This window comes from Fomitopsis serialis (assembly GCF_022376445.1).
Source record: "Fomitopsis serialis strain Sig1Antser10 chromosome Unknown B0H18scaffold_60, whole genome shotgun sequence".
Taxonomy (NCBI): domain Eukaryota; kingdom Fungi; phylum Basidiomycota; class Agaricomycetes; order Polyporales; family Fomitopsidaceae; genus Fomitopsis; species Fomitopsis serialis.
In genome coordinates, this window is record NW_025955020.1 from 167161 (window position 1) to 193896 (window position 26736).

General features: G+C 55.2%; 10 protein-coding genes across 10 annotated transcripts; 6 read left to right on the forward strand and 4 right to left on the reverse strand.

Annotated features, from left to right (window-relative positions):
• Window positions 1-82: 82 nt before the first annotated feature.
• On the forward strand, window positions 83-2912 carry B0H18DRAFT_1021115 (uncharacterized protein). Its single transcript, XM_048029522.1, has 11 exons — window positions 83-262; window positions 283-505; window positions 573-741; window positions 804-1053; window positions 1145-1411; window positions 1444-1514; window positions 1541-1766; window positions 1893-1976; window positions 2051-2200; window positions 2262-2301; window positions 2348-2912. The coding sequence occupies exons 1-11, from the start codon at window positions 238-240 to the stop codon at window positions 2670-2672; spliced, it is 1830 nt and encodes a 609-aa protein (XP_047890825.1). The 5' UTR covers window positions 83-237; the 3' UTR covers window positions 2673-2912.
• Window positions 2913-3289: 377 nt separating this feature from the next.
• On the reverse strand, window positions 3290-6435 carry B0H18DRAFT_1021119 (uncharacterized protein). The gene is made up of 17 exons (XM_048029523.1): window positions 6267-6435; window positions 6091-6146; window positions 6051-6053; window positions 5785-6030; window positions 5704-5734; window positions 5571-5630; window positions 5260-5514; window positions 5181-5207; window positions 5038-5121; window positions 4899-4989; window positions 4712-4844; window positions 4638-4655; window positions 4452-4599; window positions 4186-4385; window positions 3981-4123; window positions 3440-3916; window positions 3290-3326 (listed from the first exon to the last, which is right to left on the reverse strand). Exons 4-16 carry the CDS (start codon window positions 5949-5951, stop codon window positions 3645-3647), a joined length of 1629 nt encoding a protein of 542 aa, XP_047890826.1. The 5' UTR covers window positions 5952-6030; window positions 6051-6053; window positions 6091-6146; window positions 6267-6435; the 3' UTR covers window positions 3290-3326; window positions 3440-3644.
• Window positions 6436-6634: 199 nt separating this feature from the next.
• B0H18DRAFT_880151 (uncharacterized protein) lies at window positions 6635-8878 on the reverse strand (the record flags this gene model as incomplete). Its single annotated transcript, XM_048040743.1, has 9 exons — window positions 6635-6897; window positions 6959-7104; window positions 7160-7378; window positions 7425-7595; window positions 7653-7782; window positions 7836-8019; window positions 8194-8441; window positions 8498-8598; window positions 8712-8878. The coding sequence occupies 9 exons, from the start codon at window positions 8876-8878 to the stop codon at window positions 6635-6637; spliced, it is 1629 nt and encodes a 542-aa protein (XP_047890827.1).
• Window positions 8879-9454: 576 nt separating this feature from the next.
• Window positions 9455-12211, forward strand: B0H18DRAFT_1021134 (ammonium transporter AmtB-like domain-containing protein). Its single transcript, XM_048029524.1, has 7 exons — window positions 9455-9878; window positions 9993-10092; window positions 10151-10567; window positions 10632-11045; window positions 11101-11133; window positions 11187-11470; window positions 11543-12211. The coding sequence occupies exons 1-7, from the start codon at window positions 9795-9797 to the stop codon at window positions 11945-11947; spliced, it is 1737 nt and encodes a 578-aa protein (XP_047890828.1). The 5' UTR covers window positions 9455-9794; the 3' UTR covers window positions 11948-12211.
• A 272-nt stretch (window positions 12212-12483) lies between these two features.
• B0H18DRAFT_880177 (uncharacterized protein) lies at window positions 12484-14165 on the forward strand (the record flags this gene model as incomplete). The annotated part of the gene is made up of 8 exons (XM_048040746.1): window positions 12484-12591; window positions 13155-13222; window positions 13284-13550; window positions 13592-13672; window positions 13727-13805; window positions 13864-13934; window positions 13990-14046; window positions 14099-14165. 8 exons carry the CDS (start codon window positions 12484-12486, stop codon window positions 14163-14165), a joined length of 798 nt encoding a protein of 265 aa, XP_047890829.1.
• Window positions 14166-14331: 166 nt separating this feature from the next.
• B0H18DRAFT_1121416 (uncharacterized protein) lies at window positions 14332-16120 on the reverse strand (the record flags this gene model as incomplete). The annotated part of the gene is made up of 9 exons (XM_048034333.1): window positions 14332-14387; window positions 14450-14461; window positions 14518-14597; window positions 14662-14693; window positions 14758-15021; window positions 15067-15074; window positions 15129-15139; window positions 15191-15978; window positions 16040-16120. 9 exons carry the CDS (start codon window positions 16118-16120, stop codon window positions 14332-14334), a joined length of 1332 nt encoding a protein of 443 aa, XP_047890830.1.
• Window positions 16121-16745: 625 nt separating this feature from the next.
• On the reverse strand, window positions 16746-17743 carry B0H18DRAFT_828475 (uncharacterized protein; the record flags this gene model as incomplete). The annotated part of the gene is made up of 4 exons (XM_048039371.1): window positions 16746-17112; window positions 17165-17313; window positions 17376-17549; window positions 17612-17743. Coding segments are annotated over 4 exons (822 nt in total), but the record flags the coding sequence as incomplete, so codon positions are not given.
• Window positions 17744-18827: 1084 nt separating this feature from the next.
• B0H18DRAFT_1121418 (uncharacterized protein) lies at window positions 18828-21062 on the forward strand (the record flags this gene model as incomplete). The annotated part of the gene is made up of 12 exons (XM_048034334.1): window positions 18828-18994; window positions 19051-19081; window positions 19136-19195; window positions 19254-19511; window positions 19565-19591; window positions 19648-19731; window positions 19780-19870; window positions 19922-20051; window positions 20110-20314; window positions 20378-20547; window positions 20603-20751; window positions 20803-21062. The coding sequence occupies 12 exons, from the start codon at window positions 18828-18830 to the stop codon at window positions 21060-21062; spliced, it is 1632 nt and encodes a 543-aa protein (XP_047890832.1).
• A 738-nt stretch (window positions 21063-21800) lies between these two features.
• On the forward strand, window positions 21801-23409 carry B0H18DRAFT_956649 (uncharacterized protein; the record flags this gene model as incomplete). Its single annotated transcript, XM_048042478.1, has 9 exons — window positions 21801-21967; window positions 22021-22120; window positions 22241-22495; window positions 22548-22574; window positions 22625-22708; window positions 22757-22847; window positions 22903-23035; window positions 23096-23300; window positions 23365-23409. The coding sequence occupies 9 exons, from the start codon at window positions 21801-21803 to the stop codon at window positions 23407-23409; spliced, it is 1107 nt and encodes a 368-aa protein (XP_047890833.1).
• A 2388-nt stretch (window positions 23410-25797) lies between these two features.
• On the forward strand, window positions 25798-26679 carry B0H18DRAFT_956650 (uncharacterized protein; the record flags this gene model as incomplete). The annotated part of the gene is made up of 4 exons (XM_048042479.1): window positions 25798-25848; window positions 25933-26132; window positions 26194-26336; window positions 26444-26679. 4 exons carry the CDS (start codon window positions 25798-25800, stop codon window positions 26677-26679), a joined length of 630 nt encoding a protein of 209 aa, XP_047890834.1.
• Window positions 26680-26736: the final 57 nt, after the last annotated feature.

Sequence of the window (26736 nt, forward strand, 5' to 3'; positions counted from 1 at the left end):
TGAGCAGCGGAGTTTCAACAATGCGTTACCTGAGTACGAAAAAGTAAGAAAGCTGGAAGGGCCGCTGTGGCTGAGTGACTGAGACTTTCTGCAGCTGCTCCCATCGGGCAAGCGTCGAGGAGACGACTCTGGTCATTCGCCACGGGACGCGTCGAGACGGACGCGACTCAAGCTCTCCTGCTCTCGCCACAGGCGCGTCTTCCACCCTCCCTCAGCGTCTCTTCCACAACACGTACAATGGCCCGCGCAACTCGCTCAGCAGGTCAACCGGACAAGGACAAGGCCAGGACACCGCCCCTGCGCCGCGCAAGGGCGGCTCCAAAAAGCGCAAGCGCATCTCGAACGCCGACACTGGCGAACAACCTGCTACCAAGCAACAACGCACTTCGGAGAGTCAGGAGCCACCGGAGATTCCGTCAGAGCAACCAGATACCGACACACCAACCGACGCACTGGGGAGCGGTGATGTTCCATTGACTCTGCAGACGCGGAAAAGATACTGCTCGTACTAGAATCGTGCGCCCCACATACTTTCGATCCGATTCAAACCACTGAATTTCGTGCTTTCATAGAATCGACACCCAAGGTCTGCTCGACCGTGTGTTTCCGCTGCCAACTGAGTCCGCGGAACCATCGTCAGGCGAATCCACATCCACTCCGACTCCCTCTACGTCTACGCAGACATTCTCGTTCCGCACGCTACTCAAAGACTCCCCTCAATATCCCCTACGCGTTCTCCGGGTACGTTCTCTACGTGTATTACTGTGTTCGGCGATACAGCGTGTTGATACGTCATATGTCAGTCTGCGGTCCAACACCTGTTCCCAATCTCTTCACATCCACGATCTCGCCCTTCAGAGCCTGCCGCACAGCAGCTGCGCTTCTGCAACCTCGCCCTTGCCCTCCTCGACCAGGCCTCCTTTCACTCAGTACCTTCGCCTCTCGAAGCGCAGAGTATCTTCCCGACGCTCTTCCAACCTCCCTCCACTGATGAAGAAGCCGCCGAAGAAGCGAAGCCAGCTCCTTCACCACCCCAGCAACCCGAAGACGAAAGTATGCACTCGTACAGCACCTTCCCACAGGCGACTGGTGGACGTCGCTCAACTCTGACTTTACGCCCCCTCCGACGGCAAGGCGCTGACAGATCTGCCCACTGGCCATGCGGAACTCGCCGCTATCCTTCCGTCGGCGTCAACCTCCTCGTCCATTATGGCGAAAACACTGGCGGACTATGTCAGGCCGAGAACCACCGCCGCCACGCTCCAGATGCCGGGGCTGCGACACGTCAGCTGCGGCAAATTCCTTGACTATGGGCCCTACGCGAGTTTTGCTCCGACCTTCGACCAGGATGGGACGGAGGTCGGTAGGTATGCCCTTGGTGAAGTTATCTGGAGACAGCGCCAGGAGGCCAGTCTCCGGGAAAGACGAGGGGCAAGCGGAAAGCTATGGAGTCCTTGCAAGCAGCGGATGGCGATGAAGTGGTGCTGGTGGGCGAGGAGCCGCATAACGCCGGGGTGTCGGAGCCGGAGAAAGAGACGAGAACGCGGAGGAGCTGGATAAGGCTCTGCAGAGCCTGGTACCGGCTGAGGAAGTAGCGAGGATCAAGGCTGCGCTCGGGAGTTTGGAGATGGAACAAGCCGTGCAGGAGTTACTTGACAAGAACGCGAGAGCGTTGCTTAGGCTACAACGACTGCAGCGATTGCGACTCGGAGCGGAGGGTGGCGGTTCGAGCAAGGTAGAGGAGGAGTCCGAGGAGTGGGACACAGGTATGCACAGCTCAACTACCTGTATTGCGTTCAATCTGCTAATGGAGGGCTTCGGTCATAGCCCAGGCCATCTTGGACTCGTTAACGTTGCTGGCCTCCTTGAGACCACGGACATTGCCGATCAAGCCTCGAACCCTCCACTCGTTCCACCTGCATCTGTGCTGCGCACCTTACAACGCAGCCTGCCGCTCGAGGGCACAGAGGGTTGGGGTGGAACGTTGCCCCCCGCTCGCGCTACTGCGTTAGGGATGACACGACTGTACACGTCAAACCCGGCGGCGAAGCGGCCACAGTTCCAACTACCACTCCCACTACAGTCATTCCTGTGACTCCAGCTAAGCCCGCTGCTACCTCTACGGCTCCTTACACGCCGTATAGCTACAACTATCAAACGCCTCAATACCGAGGGTCTTATCAATACACTCCTGGGCAGGGTGGATCTTACTATCCGAACACACCAGCACCAATACGAGCAGTTACTACCCCAACTCGCAGTACAACACCAGGGCCAGTACTCTTACCCGTCGTACTACCAGTACCAACAGAAGCTTCAACACAGGCGCAAGCTACCGCTTCCGGAGGTGCGACCCAGGACGGGTGACGCCCCAGCCTAGCGTCACGCCGACAACGATGCCGACGAACTACGCGAGTTTCTTTGCGTCGTCTACCCAGGCACAGCAACCCCAGCGCGCCGTCGCCAACACAGTCACCGGACCAGCTGCAAAACCGTACCAACCGGGAACGTGGACCGGCGCACAAGGTGGTTCAGGTTTCATCGCTCCGCTCCCTGCCCATCTTCGCAGCGCGGCAGCCGGCGCAGGGGCAAGTCAGCCTGCGACTCCTGGTGCGTCCACACCGTACCCATACTATGGCAATTACCAGTCCACGACGTCTGCGGCTCGATGATCGCATTTTCTTTGTTTGCAAAATTTTGATATGGTACGTTAGTAATGGCAGCTATGGACCTCGGGCCCAATAATCCTGGAGCTATCATTGTCGAATGATGAGGGTGTTGCACGTGTAAAATGCATTGGAATCGGTCAATGTCGTGCTAGCGTAGACGGGGCATTGTAACCCAATACATTGTACAAGTATCTCCGCAGCGGAGGGGATCCGCGTAACGAATCGCAGCATCAAGATTTGCAAATACAGATGTTTGATGCCGTCTAGACTCTACGAACTCAGAAGGAGGAGCAAGAGAGTTGACAACCCAGCATCAAGACGTCGCGCCTCGATCTCACGCGTCAAACCACCCCCTCATCTCCTCGAGCACCCATGGGGGTACCCTGGTTGAAGGGGAAAGTGTCCGGTCGCAAACCTCGACCACCCATAGGTTGGAAGTAGAGACCAGCGAGGCAGGACAAGAGAGCGCGTTGGGAAAAGCCTTCGGAGTGGAGTGCTTTTTTATGCCAGCCATTCGGCATCTGCCGAGAGCTAGGTGGTTAAATAACGCCACAGTTTGAATGTCCTTAACATAGAACGAGATCTCGAGACATATGCGAACACATACCGTGGTAACGATTGGCAACGCAGAGGGAATACTAGGCTTTCATGTGTTGGCTATTGATACAGTGGTAAGTACTTACTTGCCACGACGCGACTGTAGTGGCTGAATAAGCGCTCAAACGCCACATGTCGTGAGGAGGAGGAGGAGAAGGGAAAAGAGAAATCACCTAAAGCCCTTGTCGATGTTGGTCAATCTGTCACGTATCTCCACGGCGGCACTAGCTTGGAGGACCGGTCACATATATAATCTGCCTCTGTCAGACATTTGAATTCTGCAGCTCAAGTCGACCACCCGCAACATATCAAGAGAAACAACTACGGTACAAGTACAACAATAGGCGATCAGGGTGACAGTCAACATGGACTTGACATTCAATTGGGGAAGTATTTCGGCGGTATAACGCTGTCCGGGGTGAACTTCCTGCCCCTTATGTCCTTCTTCATCTTCCGTTCGAACTGCAAGTCCTTCTCTATCAGCTGACGCATGACTCTTCCACGTCCCGCATCCTTAGTATCAAAGGAGTATTCCCAGATCTTCCTCGCCTCCGGTACGTCTTGTCGGAGCTGTTCCATGATGCGGAGGGCAACCCTGAATCGGGTTCCTACACACATTTTCAGTCCGTGTAACGCAAGATGTAGATACCCTTGGGTAGAAACATTTGCGTTCAGACAGCAGATCACGTATGACCAGTATTGATAGAGACATACAGATGTGTTGTTCATCATCCCGAGGGAATAGCATGGCCGCCTGATACCAAGCCCCCTGCGACTCGGAGAAATGATTGAGCGCCGCGGCGGAATTGTTCTCCATGTTCCGACATGCCATGTTTTCGTGGTAGAAGCCGACATCGCTAGAGCATATAGAGAGCGTGAAGATGAGGTGCTGCAGAAATGGCGTAGGCAGCCTACTTACGCCAATGCGTAGGCCTTGGGATAGACGCCGAACGCCGACAGGAAACCACGGACATCCCCGTAGTCCTGGTGTCCCCCTGGAAATGCTGCTTGTCCGATCTCTGGCATCTCGCGAATGATGCTCTGCGCCTCTTCATACAGGGCTTCCAAAGGGGCTATCGGGCTCTGAGGGGTTAAGTCTGTGATTTTGCAACTTGAAGCCTAGATAAGATTATATATCAGTCGACTGGGTAACTTGAAGTATGGTGGTGGATGGCATGCACGTACAACCCTCAATGCTTCTAGTCTCAGCCTACGAAGACCCCTCATCCAATGTAACTCGAAGATCTCGCCTTTGTCTTCGCGAGGGACATCTTTCCACGGGCCCGTCCGTCCCCATTCAAGCAATTCCAGCGCCGCGTTATAGTGAGTAAGGCTTCTTGTGGGCCTTTCTGGGTGTGCATAGCGAAATACCCTCGCATGATCCTTACGCTAAAACAAAAAGGGTGAACCGCCAGCAGATCCCGGCAGCCACACAGCATACTTACCGGATAGTGGTATCAATCGAACGGCGAACTGAATCCCAGCCTCCCTGCTGTTGGCGTATCAATGCTTCTCTTTTGACTTGTTGCGCCGGGACGTCGTCACTCCATGCGCCAGTGACCCTCTCTTCCATTGCCACTTTTTGACACCCGCCTTTAAGTTACGCTGATCGCAATCCTTCGAATGCCATACCTTGTAGAGGCCACTTGTCCGCCAACTGTGGCGTGCGGATGTTGAATACACGATCATCGACGAGTATGGCGTTCGTGAGACAGGCCACGACCTACAGCACATCACTATAAACACTGAGGAAGGGCACTGTGAAACCCACGTCTTGGCAGACAAAAACTCCTATTCCGCGGATTGTTGGCTGCTGCCTGAATTGGGTCAAAGTAAAGATGCCCCTGTCCCAGAACTGGCGAAGAGTCCGCAAATATGAAGTAACCTGCGTAATGGTCAGCGTGGCACACGTACCTCAGAAGCCCGCAGCAGAACCCAGGCCTTTGCAACAAAGTTAGCACGGCATGTATGAAACAGATCTCTGGTCACTCACGCTACTGCTTGCGCTCTCGGGCAAACGAGCCTGGAGCTCATCTTTCATCGCTTTGGCACGATCCGGAGGCCAATTGCTTCTCATCTCCCTGGTCTCCGCAGAGACTTTCGCTGCATGGTCCTGCGCGGTCTTCATTGCGACCTCCCACTGCTCCTTCTGCTTCAATATCGCGGCAGTGAGATCTTGCTTCCGAGTCGGCATGGAAGCTATTGCTTTCTTGTAATACTCGGCACTCTTCTCATATTCTCGCAAACCCTGTCCATGATGGGGACATGATGAGAGGAGAGAGAGCCACAAAAGCGGAAGCGCACTTTGCATGCCGCAGCGAGACGACCCCAACCCTTCGCATACGTCGGGTCTAATTCTGTAGCCTACATTCAGAGTCACGATGACCCGAGTCAGTGCGATCCGTTTGGCATCGGCAGAGACAGGGCAGAGCTGAACCTTCTGCGCATCAGATTTTGCCTCCGGGAACCTGTACAGACATTACTCGGGCGTGCATACAGCATATACACAGTGACTTACATTTCCAAGTGGATCAAGGCCGCCGCGCGATTGGCATATAGGATCGCATTCTGATCATCGTGCGAGATGGCCTGCCCATACTTGAGCCACGCAGAATAGTATTCGCCACTTGCGAACAGTGAATTGCCTTCATCTTTTAGCTGAAGCGCAGGCGCGGAATCAGCCATGGCGATGTGCAGTACAGGCGGCCGCGGTAGAGCAGATGGCTGTATGCAGCTACTCAGGCTAGTGCCTGCGAGCCTGAGGCTATCAAGACCGATATCGTCAGTTTGGGCAGAGATACTGAAGCAAATAAATGCAAATACCATAAGGTTCTTCGCTCCCAGGGATGAGCGGAATCACACTCTTGGGGTGATTCGGGCCTGGTCGAGAAGTTCTTCAGTAAGTTCACGGTATGCCAGAAGCAGCCTGAGTGACGCATGTGACGATCCCATCGCGACAGTCGTCCATTGATATCTGCCGCATTTGTGAGTAGCACATACATGTTATCTATCGTTAAGAGAGCAGAGCGAAGGTTTATGGGCATGCCCTTGCAGTACGAAGCAATAATTTGCATTGAAACAGCGCGCTCTATGCCACTTATACAGTTGCCCGATTGGTCTGTGCGCCGCAGAGGCGCCTATATTGCTTCCATCCTCGCTCAAGCGCTCATGAGCGATCCCACAGCTTATCAGAAACATGGCGTCAGTTCATCAAATCGTATTGCAGCGTGTGATCAGGAATGTATGTTTTGCAACACGGTCACTAGTAAATTGTGCACAAGTATCAGCCTCGATGCACGACGACCACTGATACGACCTGGACTCACCGAGACTACAACTCAAATCGCAACACTTCGGGGCCACAGCGTTCACGAGGACATTGCATAGTCTGGAACTTGAAGCATATCATCCTCCAAGGTGATTTTGCCGTCCGCCAGATCCTTCTCTATCTGTCGCTCTAGCTTCAGAACCTCTTCCAAACCGTTGTCTCCACCTTGTGTCGCGGCCTGCGAGAATTCCCAAACCCTCTTGGTATAGGGCAAAGCCACGCGAATTTGTTCCGTCACACGCAGAACAGACTTGAATGGACAGCCGCACATCCGTAGCATGTTGAACGCAACATGTAGGAACCCTTGCATACAGTGCAGATCAGCCACGGTACATGGGATAGGCAGTGTCAGTGTACAACGTACATACACGCTTCTCTTCGTCCTGTGGAAACAGTGTGGCTGCTTCCTCGTAAGCCCGAGACGCCTCGAGATAGTGCTTCCTCGCTGCCCCATGCTTGTCTTGCTTTGAGCATCGACTAGCCATCTTCTGATGGTAGAACCCGACCATGCTATACTCGGAACCGAGTCAGCTCGCGATACTGAGGGAGGTGTACAACAGCTTACGTGAGTGCGTGACCCCTCAAATACATGCCAAAAGCCGATACAAAGCCAGGTCCACGTTCTCTGTCAATAAGCACTACTGCCTCGGGCTTTGGTATCTCGCGAACCATACTCTGTGCCTCTTCATACAAGGCCTGCAGAGCGGCTTCGGGATGGGGCGGATCTCGACAATCCTGAGGGGCAAGGCGCGCGTCAGACAATAAAGACATGCGGCACGGATCACTCATGCACGCACAGCTACTAGTGCCTCTAGTCTCAATCCGCGGACAGCCTCACGAAGTAGTCTTCGAAGATATCTCCTCTGTCTCGCGCTGAAGCATTCCTCCACGACGCCGTCCGTCCCCAATTGAGCAATTCCAACGTTGCGTTGAAGTGCTGGAGGGCTACTTGCGTATTCATGTTCGTATTGCTGGCGATGAACCCCTGCATAATCCATATACTGGAGCGACGAGAAATGAATGGCAGTCAGAACAGTGTCTCTAAGTTTGTGTCATACCGGACAGTGACATCAACGGCATTACGAGCGGCCTCCCAGCCTTCTTGCTGTTGCCGCTTCACTGCCTCTGCTTGTATCCTTTCCACAGAGAAGCTGGGCCATGCGCCTGTTTTCATCGCTTCTAACTTCGCTGTGTGGTGCGCACTGTCAGATCCGACAGCCCCGACATTGAGTGCAACATACCTTGTTTATTGTACATCTCCAACCATTGCGGTCCTTCTATGCGAAAGATCCGCACATCAGTGAGAATCGCGTCCGTGAGACTGGCCAAAACCTGAACCCTGTCAGCCAATGCGGATGACATAGAATCGGGGAGGCTCACGCCATCGCACCCGCCCCATTGTAGTCCGGCGGGGGTCATACGCGTCTTCATTTGCGTCATGCCATGATTACCTCTGTCCCACAGCTGACGGAACGCTCTGAGCCCAACGACCTTTCTGCGCATCTCACGCTGCGACGTACCTTGACAGCACGCAGAAAACCCAGGCCTTCGTACCGAGCTGGATCAGCACTCGCACCATAGACTGCAGACATTGCTCACGCTACTGTCAGCATTCTTGGGGTAACCAGCCTGCAATTCGTCTTCCATCGCTGCGACACGATCCCACGGCCACTTGCCTTTCATAGAATCGCCGTCGACAAGTATGCCGGTAGCTTTAGCCAATTTGGTGAGCGCATCTTTCTCACCGGCTTCGCACTGCTCCTTCTGTTTCAATTCTGCGGCGGTGAGATCCCGTTGAGGCAAGGCGGCCAATGCCCTCCTCCAGCATATCGCGCTCTTCTCGTACTCTTGTAGCCCTTTCCATACGAGACTATGATCAGAGGAGACACGGTATCAGAGAAACGGAGACGCACATCGCATGCAGCGGCCAAACGTCCCCAGCCTTTCGCGTACCCCGGATCCAGCTCTACAGCCTGGACAAACAGGCGACTCCAGTCAGTGTGGCTCATTCGTCGGGAGGTGCACTGTGACCTTCTCAGCGTCGACTTTGGCTTCATCGAACTGCGCGCACGAGTCAGACACACCATGAACAGTGGTACAGCGGGCGTAGTACTTACTTGCGCAAATGCAACGAGCAAGCCGCGCGATTGGCATACAGGATCGCACTTTGGTCGTCATGCTGAAGGGCCTCTGCGTACTTCGCGGACGCAGTGGTATACTCGCCTTGACCAAACAGTGTGTTCCCCTCGGCTTTCAGTTCTTGCGCTCGTGCAGCATTAGACATTATTGACGTGAACTTGCAGTGCTACAGGTCGAGGTTCAAGCTCAAGTTCAGGGAAATTCGGTTGAGGATCCGCGTGTGTTCAACGAAAGAGCTGAATGATACGCGAAGCGTGATGATACGGCACGAGGCCGGATAATGCAAGCCATGGTCGGCTACGAACTGGTTACGTTCAGCGCCGTCGCACTGAGTCACGTAGCGCATCAAGGATTCATTGTCGCAGCTCACAATTGTCCACATACCTCCTTGTACCTCGCCACGACACTCCAATCATTACCGTCTGTTGAATCCGAGACGCTGTGCAAGGACAAGGGTGCTCGATTCAGAATACTTGTGCATCGACAGGTTTCGTACTGTTGCCACTGAGTTGGACGCGTTTGTGGCGCCGCTGTCGCCGTCGGACGCTGGAAGCGCCGGAGATCGCCGATGGCGGGTTCTACAGGAGTTGCCTGATTTGGAATAGTAGCACGCATTGACTGGATGTATCACGAAGGGTGGCTCTCCTCGACTCCCTTCCCTCCAGCGCTCCGTTCGACGTTGGCTCGCGCGATAAGGATTGAGTACAGCGTCATGGCTTCGGGTGAGCGCGTTCAATTCTCTCAGTTGACCTCGAGGACCGTGGGCTGACTCGGTCCGCCTAAGCTGTGGGCCCGGTCCCCTGAGGCTGGTGCGGATGCCGGGACAAGGCGGGCAGCACGAAAATCGAGAGCCAGGCTCGAGCACCAAACGCCCGGATTTCGATACACACGCGCGACGATTGGAGAGTTGGAGCCCGGCGAGGATTGGGACCGCCGTGGGACACCTGGACTCCGCAGATTTTGCCAGCCGCGGTAGCCTGACGTATTTGTCCGTCTGACCTCCTTTATATACGTCTCGCCTTCGGACGGGCGCGAGTTCTTTTCCTACCAGCCGTAACGCCATGCCCGCCGTAGTCGACGCTGCCGTTCCCGAGGACGTGCAGGAGAGCCTCGCGTCCCATTTGGACGGGGCGATCTACTCGGACGTGAGTTATTTCTCGTGGTCTTGCGAATTTGTCGTGTTGATGTGCTCTCGTAGGTGCCTCCAGCTCGTAAGTACGCGGTGGAGCCATGTCGCTGGCCCACCTTCATTTACTTAGCGGGATCAATCTCAATGGCGAAATTGCAGGTTCGATGGCGGGGACATAGCGTTCATTGCAGTGGCTGGCATCCTCGTATTCTTCATGGTACCTGGGCTGGGTAGGTGCAAATTTGCAGGTCGCGCGGCTCGCGTAACTATCCTGATCTTGTGACTTAGCCTTTCTGTATTCGGGGCTGGCCAGGCGGAAGAGTGCTCTCACTCTGGTGTGGGCAGTAGCGGCGAGCAATGCCGTCGTGATCTTCCAGTGGTGGTTCTGGGGCTACTCGCTAGCGTTCTCGCCGACTGCGACGAACGGTTTCATCGGCAACCTGCGGAGCTTCGCCCTTCGGAAGGTCTTGGACGACCCCAGTCCCGGCTCGCCGCTCATCCCGGAGCTGCTGTACAGTTTCTACCAGATGGAGTTCGCGTGTGTCACGGTTGGCATCCTCATGGGTGCACTCGTGGACCGTGGCCGCGTGATGCCTGCCATGATCTTCACGTTCGTCTGGGTGACTCTCGTGTACTGTCCGCTCGCCTGCTGGGCCTGGAATCCGAATGGCTGGGGATATACTTGGGGTGTTCTCGACTACGCCGGTATGTAACTTGCCGTACGGTTCTCTTCCTATCGGCGCTCATGACTGGACCCTACGCCACGCAGGTGGAGGTCCCGTCGAGATCGGTAGCGGTGTCTCCGGGATCGCCTACGCGTGGGTGCTCGGCCGGCGGAGCGAGCGCGAGCTGCTCAACTTCCGGCCGCACAATGTCTCGTTCGTCTATCTCGGCACGGCGATGCTCTGGTTCGGTTGGCTGGGCTTCAACGGCGGCAGCGCGTTCGGCGCGAACCTTCGCGCCATTCTTGCGATTTGGAACTCGATGCTCGCGGCGGCGATGGCTGGCATTGTCTGGTGCGCGCTGGATTTCCGTCTTGAGCGCAAGTTTACGATGGTCGGCTTTTGCTCTGGGACGATTGCGGGTCTGGTCGCTGCTACCCCGGCCTCGGGGTACATTCCGCAGTGGGCTGCCTTTGTGATGGGTATTGTTGTCGGTGCTGTAGCCAACTATGCCACGAAGAGTACGTTCTCGTTTCGATCGCGGCGGTGTCCCATCGTGTTCATTTTATCTGGCAGTCAAATTCCTTCTCCGCATCGACGATGCCCTTGGTTCGTATTCACTCTGCCTTCATGATGTCGTGCACTGAAAAGATCAATGATAGATCTCTATGCTGAGCATGCCATTGGCGGTGTCGTCGGTCTCATTTTCAACGCTCTTTTCGCCGACAGCGCGCTCATCGCGCTCGACGGCGTCAACACGTCTGTTCCGGGAGGGTGGATCGAGGGCAACTGGAAGCAGCTCTACATCCAGGTCGCCTACATCTTCGCAACATGCGGCTACGCCTTCGTCGTGACCGCTCTCATCGCCAAGGCCATCGATGTTATCCCTGGTCTGGCCCTGCGCACGAACCCAGAGATGGAGGCGATTGGTATGGATGACGCCCAGGTGCGCTTCCTTGTTCTTCTTCCCCGGCAGCTGATGCATGCGAGTGGTACTCACGCGACTACCCCGTGGCAGATTGGTGAGTTCGCGACGGACTACATCGAAGTTCGCCGGCACTACTCGGACTGGACGCCGTCGGCCAACGGAAAGGGTTCTGACACGAAGGTGTCTGAGACGGACTCTCGCACGCCACTCGCTGCGGGCGACCGGCATGGGCGACCGGATCTATCTGCCGAGGGGCCTAAGGAGGGCGGGAGGAGCCATACACCATCGAGAGAACGGAGTCTGGAGAGGGGTGTGGATGCCCTGCGCTGGGGCCGAAAGAGCTCTGACGAGGGACGGGCGCACTTCACAGCGGGCGACCGACATGGGTCGACTGAGCTGGCACCCCGGAGTAGGAGTCGAGGAAGGGCTGGCACGAAACCTGACCTCGAACCAATCACCGAGAAGGAGAATGGGGCGCCAGAGAAGCATGAATGAATGGGTGGTGTCACGAATATCACGACGACGAAGGCCTGCACGGATGTTAGATCTTCTTCGAGTCCCTTCGGCGTGCCTGCCGCGTCGAGCACAGCGTTTGTAAAAGTACTCAACATAACATTGTCTAACATCTGCATACAGTACGCCGTTTTGTATCGTAACCTATGGGTCAGCCTAGATGCCGATACCTGTACTAGGCTCCGTCGATTTTTTGCATTAATATTGCTGTCAACTTGCATGGCTCAGACCACTCCTACCCGGGCTGTCGAGTTGTCAGTACTATTAGTACTAGTAGTGGTAGTACTTGTGCGCTTGTACGTGGCGTCCCACAGCTGACCTCTTGACAGAAAGAGGGGGCGATGTCGACACGCCAGGCGGCTGTTGTGGGCGCAACATACGACGTCATCGTGATAAGTACAGGCATGGCCGCGATGAGCGTGACTGGAAAGCTGGCTCGCCCTGCCGCTGCCATGTTCGTCCGCCTTCGTGCTATCGCCCACCATCTCGCCCCCTCCTACAGCCTAGCCCACGCAAGAATGTCCACCGTCGTCCACAACGACAACGCTGCCTGCTGCAGCATCCCGCCAGTCAAGTCCGACTACACGCCCAAGGGCTCCTTCAAGGCCTACGCCGGATTCAACAAGGTATGAATCGTCGCCCCGAGCATCGAGCGATCTACCTCCGCAGGAAGTCGAGCCGTGTTTCCCACCCGGAATGCCCAAACGCGTGCATATAACTCCCTTGAACGCGTGTAGGCGTTCTGGGTGGCGCGTCGACGCAGCAGCAGGCCGGTCCTCGGACGTCTGCATTATGTCAACTTTTAAGTGACGGGACCAAGCCTTGAATGCGGCCCCGAAGCTTACCATAGACGTTGAACGTGAACGCGTGAACGCTCGCCCCGGGACACAACCGGGACACAATCGGTGAGCTGCCGGTACTATGAGCGGCGCATCTACCGGACTACCTCGACCGGTGGTGTGTTCGGTGACTCTTGACCTCGCATGCGGAATCAAGTTTGATCGTTAGCTGCAGTCTCGTCTATTCTGAGCAGGGTGGACAAGCTTCCACCCGATAGACAGTGTATGCGCTTTCTTTAACTCCGCAAGGACCGTTTCCGTCGACACAATCACTCTGAACATCACATTGGCTGCACATTCCATACACACGCTTAGTGACACTGGGACAAGCACTCAAACTACACCCACAGGTCTATGTCACCGGCCAGCCACAGCCCAGCGGTAACGTCGCGCTGATCTGCGTTTACGACATCTTCGGGTAAGCCATTCCATCCGTTCTTCAACTCAAATACGCATTAAAACGACACCCCGCCGCACAGCTTCAAGCCCCAGACGCAGCAAGGCGCTGACATCCTTGCCGACAAGTTGAACGCGCACGTCATCATGCCCGACTTCTTCGAGCCCGCGGACGCGTGGCCCGTCGACAAGTTCCCGCCGTCGACGGACGAGGAGAAGACGAAGCTCCAGCAGTTCTTTGGCGGGCCCGCGAACCCGCAGGCGAGCGTCGCGAAGCTGCTGAAGGCCGGCGAGGCGCTCAAGCAGGACGGCGCCAAGTTCGTCGGCGCATTCGGATTCTGCTGGGGCGAGTTGCGGACATGTGAGGTTGGATGACGGTGAGCTGATGAAGAGGTATAGGTGGCAAGGTCACGATCCTGGCTGGTTCGGCTCCGTCGACAGCTCTGGATGCAGTCAGTGCTACGCACCCTGCGTAAGTGCGACAATTTGGATGCCGGGGCTCCAGTTTAACTGGAATCGCGTTCAGTATGCTCTCCTCCGCCGATGTGAACGAGCTCAGGGTCCCTCTTGGTCTCTATCCGAGTAACGATGAGCCTCAGGACGAGGTAAGACCTCAACCATGAGCAGCAATGACGCCAGAATAACCTCTGTTACGGGACGCAGTACAAGAAGATCGTCGAAATCGTCTCCAAGAAGCCGTTCGCCGACAAGAACGACGACAAGTTCTATGATACGTAAGTCAAGCATTTATACACGGAGGCAACCGAGAGACTGACCGTATATACCCAGTTTCCATGGGTTTGCCGCTGCTCGGGCTGACCTGACTGACTCCAAGCAGCAGCAGGAGTAAGCATTGAAGACCTGTCACATCCACAACGTACTGACTACGCTTCATTAGCTTCCAGGACCTGTACGCGAGGCTTGTGGGATTCTTCGGCAAGGCGAGCGGCACGCATGTGCACTGAGAAGAGAATGCCGGATAGGATAGAAGCATGTAAGAATACAACTGGTGTACAACAGCCTACGAACCAACAGAGTGTTGCTGATCGATGGTCCCCGAACGGCGATGAATAGCTCCTTCACATACGTCCAAGTCGTTTCCCATAACGGACGGTACAACTACGATGCTCGTCATGCGTTGAATCCGGGTTCGAGAGCTGACGGCATCTTCCACATCCAGAACGGCCCTGAAATCACGCGCGAAGTCAATTAATGCCCGCGAGCAGAAGAGAAACGGAGGGGTGCATACCGGCCGGATCCGCTGCGTCAGAATGGCGTGAGACTGGTATGGCAGGGGGTGAGACCGCGCATACTCACCGTCCTCATGAAACGCACCCGTCCAGATGCCGCCGACACCGGCGGCGCTGCATATGTTACCGATCTGAAGGCCTTCCGCACTGCACGAGACGATAGCGATGAGCCGCCGAGCTTCCGTGCGACACAAGATAGACGGAGACACACCTCCACTGCGTAAGCCCATCATATTTGGTGACCTTGCCCGAGGCATCAGCATGAACGGAACGGAGCACGAACCGCAGCGGGTCCAGTCAGACTCACGAAGCTCCATCGGACACTACCGTCGGCGAGCACGCGCACGGAGCCCTCTACGGCCGCGTCCGCGCTGTGCGCGCCGCGCGACAGGCCCTTGAAGAAGAGCGGCGGGTACCGCGCGGCGTGCGACGGCGGCTCGGAGGGCTCCGTGGACGACTCGGACGTGGATGGGTCGAGCACGTCGAGGTGCAGCTCGACCGGGCGGATCGCCTCTTGGTAGTCGTCATCGAAGAAGGTGCGTTCGCGGGGACCCGTGCCGGAGACGGAGAACTGCGGCGGGTGAGCGGAGACGGATGAATGGATGCGGAGACTTACGTTGAAGGCTGAAGCGAGCAGAGGCAGTTAGACACGCGAAGATAGCACACATGAATACGCACCGAATAGATCCCTGTCCGGGTGTGAGTGTCCGGGGCCGAGAGCACCATAACACATTACTTACCGATAGTCCATGAAGCAGACGAAACGCCGCCACGTCCCAGCGACGCCGGCCCAGTCATGCGGCTTACGTTCGTGCGCGAAGGGCGCAGAGTACGCCTGCGTCGCACTAATCCCGGCGCGGGGCTTGTTGTAAATCTGCAGCGCGAGGCCCGGCAGCTCGTGCAGCTTCATCGCCACGACGTTTACGATGTGTTGCATATGCACCCAGTTCGCGCGTAGCTCCCCTTTCTCGCCGCGCATAAATGGGCCCCAAAGCGTGTCCTCCTTGTACCGGCGGAGGTCGTACACATAGCACCGGCTCGTCCGCCGCATCTCGTTCCGAGTCAACCGCAGTTGCGGGGTCTCGGCAGTCCTCGACTCGCCCGACTCGTATGTCAACGCGAGGTACGACATGAGCCGGCCGAGGAGCTGCTGCTCATGCAGGGGGAGAGACTCTTCATCGAAGGTGGCGGAGCGCAGGAGGGTATCGAGCCACTTCAGGTTCTCCGACTCGTCCGCACCCGGGCCATCGCTGACAGGAAGGGCGGTCTCTACCGCGGCCACAAGCGTCTCGAGTGCGCGGTGCAGGCGCGGACCAGTGGTACCATTGCGCACGACCGCATCCGCGCTGACCCTACGCTGGAGCCCCGTCTTCCAATCGGGTTGCAAGGCCGGCTTCTGGGTGGTCAGCGGCGGGGGCGCCTTGCGAAGATCGTCGAAGGGCCTGCTCAGGAAGAGCTCACGCCAGAAGTACTGATCCTCCGACTGGTAGATGAGCCTGCGAACTGTGCGGCTTGTCAGTGCGAGATTCTGGAGATGATCGCAGGTGTGAGCGATCTGGTGCTCAGCGTATCTCGAGATCGCGACTCACGGCTGCATCGTAGACGTCGCAAAAGAGCAGGATGCGCTCAATGAGCTCGGAGGGGAGGGTGTCGAATGGTGCGGGAGGCATGGGGATGGGAAAGACGGGGAGAAAGTGAGACCCAAGGTATATATGCCGACCACTGGCATGCTCGTCGGAAGTCCGTGAGGGAAGCACGCTGTATGATGTCAGCATACCGAGTCTTACCAGTCAATGAAGCGTCATTGAACTTTGTTATCGGGATTTCAGCGGCATTATACAGTGGTTGTTACGCCATAATAAACGGCCGGCATCTCGCCAACCCCTTCCGATAAGGGCACTGGCAACAGGGTATCCAAGTGAGCTAGACCGTTTACCGGGTGAGACCAACCAAGACAGCTTCATTCCCGTAGTGTTTCTCAGGTCGCGGAGAGAAAGACAGGTAACCGAGTGAAGAAATCGATCCGACATTTGTTAGAAAGCTGGATCCAGGGTACCGGTACTTTCATTCGACTTTGGAGTGCCGGTGAGCGCGCAATGAGGGAAGCATTGCGTGCCAAACCTTACACCATGATGCTGTGACTTCCTTCTCTGCTCGTCTCGTGCCTCGCCTCAATGCGATGTTTGGTAAGAGGAAGCTCTCCAGTAACACCAATATGATACATACTGAGTCCCTCAGACGTCAGTGCATGCTAAACAAAACTTACCACCGCACATGAAAGTTATCTCTCCTGTCTCTCCTATCCTTCTCATCCCACCTTCGTTCCCGGTGCTTACGTGCCTCGTCGACTTCTCTTCTGTTGAACACGTCCCGATAGCCTTCCTCGACCCCACCATGCACGGTGCTCGGTGTCTCACTCCCAGCCGTCTCACGCTTCTTCCTCCGTATGAGTTCGAGGGCCCTTTGCCTCTCTGCGGACTCGCGATTCATGCGCGCCGCTTCCGCACTACGAGGCTCGGAAGAGGAGGGCGGTGGTCTATCGGGACGCGATGGACGAGAGCGAAAGGTGGACCGTGTGGACTGTGTGCCAGGGCGCGCGGAGAGTTGATGGTTGATGGATGTCAAAGGGTCGTTCACAGATTTACGGGCGAGCTCCCGGGACCTGTTGAGGTGTTCAGCAGTACACAAATAAACCTGTCGTGCAGCTGACATACTCTCGTGCTTCATCGCGATCCTTGCCCTTTCCGCTGTTGTGATCGGAATACCATGGCTTAAGGTCCTTCTCCAAAGGCGCGAGCGGTATCCCTTTCTCAGTCTCTGGGGCGGCTTTCTTGGTGGATCGCCCATGGACGGGCACCATTTGCTGACGGGGCCGGAAGGCATTAAGTTGCTGAACGATGAATGGCACAAGGATGACCTACTCACCCGCTCAACGTCCTCGAACAGGTTAATGTGGCCACCGGACATGATGCTCGACGGACCAGCCTCATTCCTCTCAGCTTCATGGCCTTCCTCGTCCCCTTCTTCTCTTTGCTGGGTGATCCGCTGACTTGCCAGCCCGGCCCTCTGCCTGAGCAAGTCTATCCGAGCCTCAGAGTCCTGCGATACGACATCACATCACCGTACATAAGGGGAACCAGAGGTGAAAGAGAGTTACACACTGCCAGCATCATCCTGCCCTCCTGCACCGCTTCCTTCAGGCGCGCCTCTTCCTCATCTTGTCGGACCCGTTCGATGTTGTCTCGTCGGTATGGGTGGTAGGATTTATGATGGGCAATGTTAAGTTTCCCCATTTGGCGGATAGGAAACGCAAAGAAAAGGTAGAAGGCTAGGAGATGGCTATGGTCGTCCTACGATAGGGCAGGAGTGTCGTCTGTGGCAAGAGGAGGGATTCAGGGAAGAGGGCGAGCTGAATGCGAGCCGAATGCATGCGCCCATGAGCGCCTCTCATCGGCACTTTCCGCCCACATACAAGCGCGCAAGTTCCGATTTCTCTTTCAACACGAACCCTCATCATCGCTGCTCGTCTATCGTGCAGCAACTCTTCGTCTCGCATCTGCAATGGCCTGGGGTACTGCGCGTGAAGAGGGAAGAGCAAACCTTCATATGGGCCCAATTAAGCCGGAGCGCTTCCTAGCTGTCTACGGACAGGGTGGGATGTGCTTGACTATGAGGCTCGGACATCTTTATTTTGTTGTTGTTCTGTATTGTATATGCTATGAGATGATTTGTTCACCGTTCCAGACCTTGTCGTTGGATGTCTGCTTATGTAGTGCGGTGCGTGCCGTCCGCTCGTATACACACCGACTTGCATGACCAGGCCTCCGGTGCGTGTAGTTCTCAGAACTGAGGACATCTGCTTGCACATCGCAGCTCCCTGCTGTGTAGGCTTGGCTCAACATCCATCGAATGTCAAATAACGTTCAAAGAACAAGCATGAACAACGATGAGTGCAGCTGTTTCAACGCGGCCAGCTCGCCACCAGCGTCCCCGACAGCGGCGGCACTACGACACCTTTCGATGCCCTTGAACATAATTGGGATCGAGTATACCCTTGTCCTTGCACAACGTCTTCGGCTTCAAACGACGGTAAATAATTGGTAGAGGCGTCGTGATGAGGTATCAAAGAGGTATGTGGACAATTCTGAGGGGCCTGGGACAATTGAATATTGAATCCTTGGTGGCGCTAAGTACTGCGCATGGCGTTGAACATAACCAGTTCGTAGCCGACCATGACTTGCATCCTCGTGCCCTACTATCATCACGCATTCCGGTATCAATTCAGCTCTTTCGTTGAACACACGCGGATCCTCAAACCGCTTTCCCCTGAACTTGAGCTTGAACCTCGACCTGTAGGACTGCAAGTTCACGTCAATAATGTCCAATACTGCACGAGCGCAAGAACTGAAAGCCGAGGGGAACACACTGTTTGGTCAAGGCGAGTATACCACTGCGTCCGCGAAGTACGCAGAGGCCCTTCAGCATGACGACCAAAGTGCGATCCTGTACGCCAATCGCGCGGCTTGCTCGCTTCATTTGCGCAAGTAAGTGGTATGACCGCTGTACCACTGTTCGTGGTGTCTCTAACTCGTGCGCACAGATTCGATGAAGCCAAAGTCGACGCTGAGAAGGTCGCGCTGCAGCTCCCAAAGAATGAATCACACTGACCTGGACTATTTGTGTAGGCTGTAGAGCTGGATCCGGGGTACGCGAAAGGCTGGGGACGTTTGGCCGCTGCATGCGATGTGCGTCTCCGTTTTCTCTGATATCGTCTCTCCTTCAATCACAGTCTCGTATGGAAAGGGTTTACAAGAGTACGAGAAGAGCGCGGTATGCTGGAGGAGGGCATTGGCCGCCTTGCCTCAACGGGATGTCACCGCCGCAGAGTTGAATCAGAAGGAGCAGTGCGAAGCCGGTGAGAAAGATGCGCTCACCAAATTAGCTAAGGCTACCGGCATACTTGTCGACGGTGATTCTATGAAAGGCAAGTGGCCGTGGGATCGTGTCGCAGCGATGGAAGACGAATTGCAGGCTGGTTACCCCAAGAATGCTGACAGCAGCGTGAGTGATGCCTACAGTCTGTGGTGCGCGTGCTGACCCAGCTCGGTATGTAGGCGTGGGTTATGCTGCGTGCTGTCAGGGTGCGTCATAGCGTAAGATGGGCAGAAAGATTGTTGGGCTCAGAGTGTTCCGTCAGCTGTGGGACAGAGGTAGTCGCGGCATGACGCAAGTGAAGACGCGTATGACCCCCGCCGGACTACAATGGGGCGGGTGCGATGGCGTGAGCCTCCCCGATTTTCTGTCATCCGCGTCGGCTGACAGGTTTCAGGTTTTGGCTAGTCTTACGGACGCGATTCTCACTGATGTGCGAGTCTTTCGCATAGAAGGGTTCCAATGGTTGGAGATGTTCAACAAACAAGGTATGTTGCAATAAATGTCAGAGCCATAATCTGACAGTGGGCACCACATAGCGAAGTTGGAAGCGAGAAGAACAGGCGCATGGCCTAGCTTAACGGTAGAAAGGATACAAGCAGAGGCAGTGAAGCGGCAACAGCAAGAAGGCTGGGACGCCGCTCGTAATGCCGTTGATGTCACTGTCCGGTATGGCACACACGCGGAGACACTGTTCTGACTGCTTATCCAGTTCCCGTTACTCCAGTATATGGGTTATGCAGGGGTTCCTCGCCACCCATGTGAACGCGAATACACAAGTAGCCCTCCAGCATTTCAACGCAGCATTGGACTTGCTCAATTGGGGACGGACGGCGTCGTGGCGGGATGCTTCTGCGCGAGACAGAGGAGATGTCTTTGAAGACTATTTCGTGAGGGCTGTCCGCGGATTGAGACTAGAGGTACTGAGGGCTGTGCGTGCACGAAATTGTGATGTGCCGTATATACTTGTTATCTGACGCGCGCCTTCCTCTCAGGATTGTGCGATTCTGCCCCATCCCGAGGCCGCTCTGCAGACCTTATATGAAGAGGTACAGAGTATGATTAGCGAAATACCTGAGGTCGAGACAGTAGTGCTTACTGAAGGAGGACGTGGACCCGGTTTTGTGTCGGCCTTTAGCATCTATCTCAAGGCTCATGCACTCACGTAGGCTGTTCTATGCCTCCCTCTGTATCACGAGCTCACTCGTGTCCCTGTATAGCACGGTCGGGTTCTATCACCAGAAGATAGTTGATCAATACCCACCGCGAGAGGAGGATGGGGCAACGATAGTGAAGCATTACCTCGAGGCGCATGTGGCTTACTTGGAAGCAGCCATGCTCTATCCAAAGGACGACGAGAAGCATGCATGTACGTCGTGCACTGTCCCATGTACTGTGGCTGATCTGCACTGTACGCAAGGGTTCCTGCATGTTGCGTTTGACGCGCTACGGATGTGCGGCGGTCCCTTTGGATTAGCTCTGAATGTGACGAAACAAATGCGCTTGGCTTTGCCCCATATCATGAAGATCTGGCAATTCTCGCAGGCCGCGAAACAAGGTGCATACGTGTGCTGTGAAGAGGTACTGAAGATAGGGCGAAAGATAGAGAAGGATCTGGCGGACGGCAAAATCACATTGGAGGATCCTATGCTTCCAAACTATGCACCGTGGACCCCATGAATGCTGTGGCCACGAAGTGTTGCGATTCGAGTTGTAGTCCCGGTGAGTCCACTGGCTCGTATCAGTAGTCGTGGATTGAAATTTCATGCATCGAAACTGATACTTGTGCACGTTTGCCAGTGACCATGGTGCAAAATATACATTCCTGATTACACGCTACAATCCGTATTGACGACAAGTTTCCGCCGCTGATGAGCGCTTGAGCGAGGATGGAAACAAGGCGGGCGCCTCTGTGGAGGAGGAGGAGGAGGAGGGTATTCCATTTAGTCACGACATCTAGACGCCTCGGCGTTTTCGATGTGTGAAGCACAGGCCAATCGGGCAACTGTGTAAATGGAATCGGTGCCCGCTGTTTCAATGCTACCTATGTATTGCTTTGTACCGCAAGGGCATGCCGATAAACCTTTGCTCTCCGCTCTCGGGTGCTCATTTTCGATAGACGACATATACGTGCTACTCACAGATCGGCGGCAAAGATTAATGGACAACTGTCGCGATGGGATCGTCACATGCGTCACTCAAGCTGCTTCTGGCATACCGTGAAGTTCTTAAGAACGATCGCCCCGGGTCCGCTATCCCTGGGAGTGAAGGGGAACCCTATACTGTATTTGCATGTATTTGCTTGCGTATCTGTGCCCAAACTGACCGTATCGATCTTAGTAGCCTCAAGCTCGCAAGCATAGCTGCATACAACCATCTCTAGTCTGCGGTGGCCGCCTGAGCTGCACGTCATCAGCCATGTCTGATTCTACGCTTGCGCTGCAGCTTAAATCCGAAGGGAACTCGTTGTTCGCAAGTGGCGAATATTACTCCGCGTGGCTCAAGTACGGGCAGGCCATCTCGCACGATGATCAGAACGCGATCCTATATGCCAATCGCGCGGCGGCCTTGATCCACTTGGACATGTAAGTTGCCGGCGTGTATATGCTGTATGCGCGCTCAAGTAATGTCTGTACAGGTTCCCGGAGGCAAAATCTGATGCGCAGAAGGTTCAGCTCTGCCCTCTCTCTGCCGATGCCAAACGGATCGCACTGACCCGGGTCATCATGAATTTGAATGTAGGCTACAGAACTAGACCCAACGTATGCGAAGGGTTGGGGTCGTCTCGCTGCGGCATGCAAAGTGCGCTTCCGTTTTTGTGGCTCTCTCTCCTCTCATCATGTCCCCATCGTGGATAGGGTTTGCGAGAATATGAGAAGAGTGCCGAATATTTCAAGAAAGCAATAGCATCCATGCCGACTCGGAAGCAAGATCTCACTGCCGCGATATTGAAGCAGAAGGAGCAGTGGGAGGTCGACATGAAGACCGCGCAGGACCAAGCAGCGAAAGTCTCAGCGGGGATCAGGGAGATGAAAGGCAGGTGGCCTCCGGATCGTGCCAAAGCGATGAAAGAAGAGCTCCAGGCTCGTTTGCCCGAGAGTGCAAGCAGCAGTGTGAGTGATCAGAGATCTGTTTCTCACATGCCGTGCTAACTTTGTTGCAAAGGCCTGGGTTCTGTTGCGAGCTTCTGAGGTACGTATGTGCCTCGTTGACAATTTCGCAGTCGTGGACTACTTCGCTAGTTCTGGGACAGGGGCATCTTTACTTTGACCCAATTCAGGAAGTGGCCAACGATCCGTGGAATAGAAGTCTTTGTTTGCCAAGACGTGGGTCTCACAGTGTCTTTCCTCAGTGTTTGTAGTGATGCGCTGTAGGTCGTGGCCTGTATCACGAACGCCATACTCATCGATGATCGTGTATTTAACATGCACTCGCCAATTTTGTCGGACAAATGGCCTCAACAAGGTATGATGTTCGAAGAGTCGCGATTAGCATAACCTGAAGGCGGGTGTCAAAATAGTGGCAATGGAAGAGAAGGCCACTGGTGCATGGCGCGACGACGTCCCGGTGCAAGAAGTCATAAGAGAAGCGTTGATACGTCAAGAGCAAGGAGGCTGGGATTCAGTTCGCCGTTCGATTGATACCACTATCCGGTAAGTATGCTGTGCGGTTGCCATAATCTGCTGGCGGCTCATATACCCTGTTTGTTTTAGTGTTAGGATCATGCGAGGGTATTTCGCTATGCACACCCAGAAAGGCACACAAGAGGCCCTCACTCACTATAACGCGGCGCTGGAATTGCTTGAATGGGGACGGACGGGCCCGTGGAAAGGTGTCCCTCGCGAAGACAAAGGCGAGATCTTCGAGTTACATTGGATGAGGGGTCTTCGTAGGCTGAGACTAGAAGCATTGAGGGTTGTACGTGCATGCCATTCACCACCGTACTTCAAGTTGCCTACACCGCCAATTTCTGCCCACGTAGTCACCAGAGCTACGCCACACGTGGGAGTCGGCCGACGGGTTATAGAGCACCCATGTAGCTGCCACCCGTAATTTACCTTTTTGGGACATGTGGTTCCCCGCCGCACCGATGTATGGATTCCAGCCGGCTGCCATGTCCCCTTTAGATAATTATGCAGGCAGTAGAGACCCGCTCGTATTGCAAGCACCAATGTATTTAAGGGCATCTCGCCCGATGTGGATCATGTGGATGGTATACAACAATATATTGATCTCTATCCCACATGTCCACTACGTCGTGAGTAGACCTAAATTGGGCTGGTAGACATCACTCGCTCAGGCTGATTACTGGCTTCATTCTATACACTTACCACATCGCACAGCGGCGGTTTGACGTAGCGCAACTTGAACTTCAGTCAAAAGTGGCCTGCAAACCATCGCAAATGTAGATGTATTCAAGTTCGCGGCCCATCGCGGTGATAAATTGCTACGTTGACTAATATGCATACCACTACATGTCGAATGCGCGGGCATGCCATCAAGGCTTTTCACATATATGAATTGCGACGAGTTGCCATTGCTGGCCCATATGATCATGCAGCATACCCCGATTGAACAAGAGTGGTCAGACTCGGAGTGCATTGTCATCCTCGGCGCCAGGGTCGTCCAGAACCGTGTCGGAACTGCTCGTCGTAACGGAGCTCGACAGGGAGAGGGCAGGAACTATTGAGTCATGGACGAGCCCCCATGGGACGCGGGCGTCGGCCTCCGAGCTCCAGTCCAGACTTGAAGTTAAAAGCGCCCGCCTCGGAGTTTCCCGATCGGCGTGCTGAGCTGACGCTTTCTTCCTCCCTTGTCTGAGTCTCCACCGCCATGACGGACTCCTGCGCTCGTGTATGAATCGAAGTCCCGCAAACCATTCGCCTTCGCATGGCTCTTCCAAGACGTAACACAATCACCAGCGGGCGATTTCGGACACATGCAATGTCCGTGAAAAGTCGCCTCCATGGCAACAAGGCTGCAGAAACCCGACGAGGGCAAGACGAGAGGAAGGAGCAGGCAGCTTCAAAGAAAGCACGAAGGCTTTAAGCTGAGCTCATTACTTGCTTGCCTGCTCATCTACGTGTCTCTACTTCCGCCCGCCCGCTCGCTCAACTAGCTGTCAGCTGGCTCTGGCATCAGCCGTATGGCGCACCCACATGCTCGCTCTCTCAGTGTGGGCCTGCTTCCTCGTATATCCGCCGGCCGTCTGTGTGCTTATCTGCTCGTCCGCGCACCCGACTGCTTGTCTACCTGTCTGACTGCTCGTCTGCTCGTCTGCTCGCCCGACTGCTCGTATGTCCGCCTGACTGCTCTCCCATCCACATGCATGTCTTCCCCCAGCCCGTCCGGCGCAGGCAATCAGGACCACGCACCAAAAGCATTCGGGCCGCACCATACCCGAACACGATGAATCTGAGCACCTGCGCTCAAGCTCGAGTGCAACAAGCGCAGAGAAAGCAAGAGAGGCGTATACAAGGAGACCATCTGTTGCTAGTCACCATGGTCCGCCAGTCCGCGCATCCTACTTGCGCATCCTCTCGCCCAACTGCTTGCCCTCTCGCGCCTGCTCCCGCGCCTGCCTGTCCTTGCCCGCTCGCGCTCGTCCATTCGTCCGCCCGTGCTCGGCTCATTGCCCGCCCACTTGCTAGCCCGTTCTCTTGCTTGCCCGTTCTTGGCCACGCACCCGCCGGTTCTTGCTCGCCTGCTCGCCCTCTCCTACCCATCCGTCCACCGGTTCTTGTCCGCTTGCACTAGCGTCTGTGAACTTGTCGCCCGCTCTTGCCTGCCTACCTGTCCGGCTTTCTGCTTACCTCCTCGTCCGCTTGCTTGCTCGCACGCTCGTACTCCTTCTTGCCCACGGCCTCTCGCATGCACCCCCTTGTGCGCCCACTCGGCCGGCCGGCACCCACGCGATCGCCCACTCATCCACGCACCCACAGGCCCGAAGTTCGAGCCCTCTGCAGTACGTATCCACGCCTCGGTGAATGTGCCTGTGCTATCCAAATCTGCCGGCCACCTCTCGACAGGTCTTGTGAGTAGATGGAAGAGCATCAAGCCGTACATAGGTATGGGAGTTGAGAATGGTGGACGAAAGTAGTGGTGTATATAATATACATGTAAATCGCCGTGAATTGAAGTGTATGGTTGAGCTTGCATTTCCCTGCATTTCACAGCCATTGAATGTGTATTTGCGCAAATGGCATCCGGATGGAGACTCGCAGTACGAACAGACGGATGGTATAGATTCGCACAGGTGACAGTCGACGGGCTGACTGAACGAAATCCAGGAAGGTTTGCCAGGTGGCCACCATATGGCGATGCAGGCAATGGGAAGGAGGACGAGCGTGTGTACTATATATGGGTTTACAATGTGACCTATGCCCGACCTGGAATCGGTCCGGAGCCATCCCCGATGAAGTCTGGCATCCACATGGTGGTGATGCCAGCGACACATAGCCTTGAGGTGGGCTCCTCAAGACGGCGACTACCTAGCCACCACCTGTCGAAATTTTGGCGGTGTAGTCGACTGATACATAATCTTATCCAGGCTTCAAGTCGCAAAATCACAGAAATAACCCCGCAGAGCCCGATAGCCCCTTTGGAAGCCCTGTATGAAGAGGCACAAAGCATCATTCGTGAGATGCCAGAGATCGGACAAGCATCATTTCCAGGGGGACATCAGGACTACGGGGATGTCCGTGGTTTCGTGTCGGCGTTCGGCGTCTATCCCAAGGCTCACGCATTGGCGTTAGTTTAACTGCTCTTCATCTCTGTGACACCTCGTATTGATTCGCATAATAATTTCTAGCGCGACTGGGTTCTACCACGAACACATGGCGATTCGAAACATCGACGATGATTTCGCCGCCACAGTCAATCATTTCTCCGAGTCGCAGCGGGCTTTCTATCAGGCAGCCATGCTATTACCTCGGGATGACGAGCAGCACATCTGTACGTCTTTCTCAATACAGGTCACCCGCATTCTGTTATCTGACACCCAAATGTTTCTGAACAAGGGTATCTGCATACTGCGCTACACGCACTGGAAACGTGTGTAGTTCAATTCAGGGTTCCCCTCCGCATCATGAAACAGCTCCGACTTGATGCACCGGGAGCGAGGAAGATCTGGGAATACGCGTTCGATACTAAGGGGGCGGGGCAGGGGATATTCATGAATCGGCTGATAGAGAAGGACTCGCGGTTCGAACGGAAGATGAGGCAGGACATAGCGGACGGGAAGTTCACTCCGGACAGTGTTATACCGCTGGACTACTTCAAAGAGAATGCCAAGTAAGACTGACTGGCCGACTGTCACCCTGATTCCCCAGTGTTGTACTTGTACCGTAGTTGT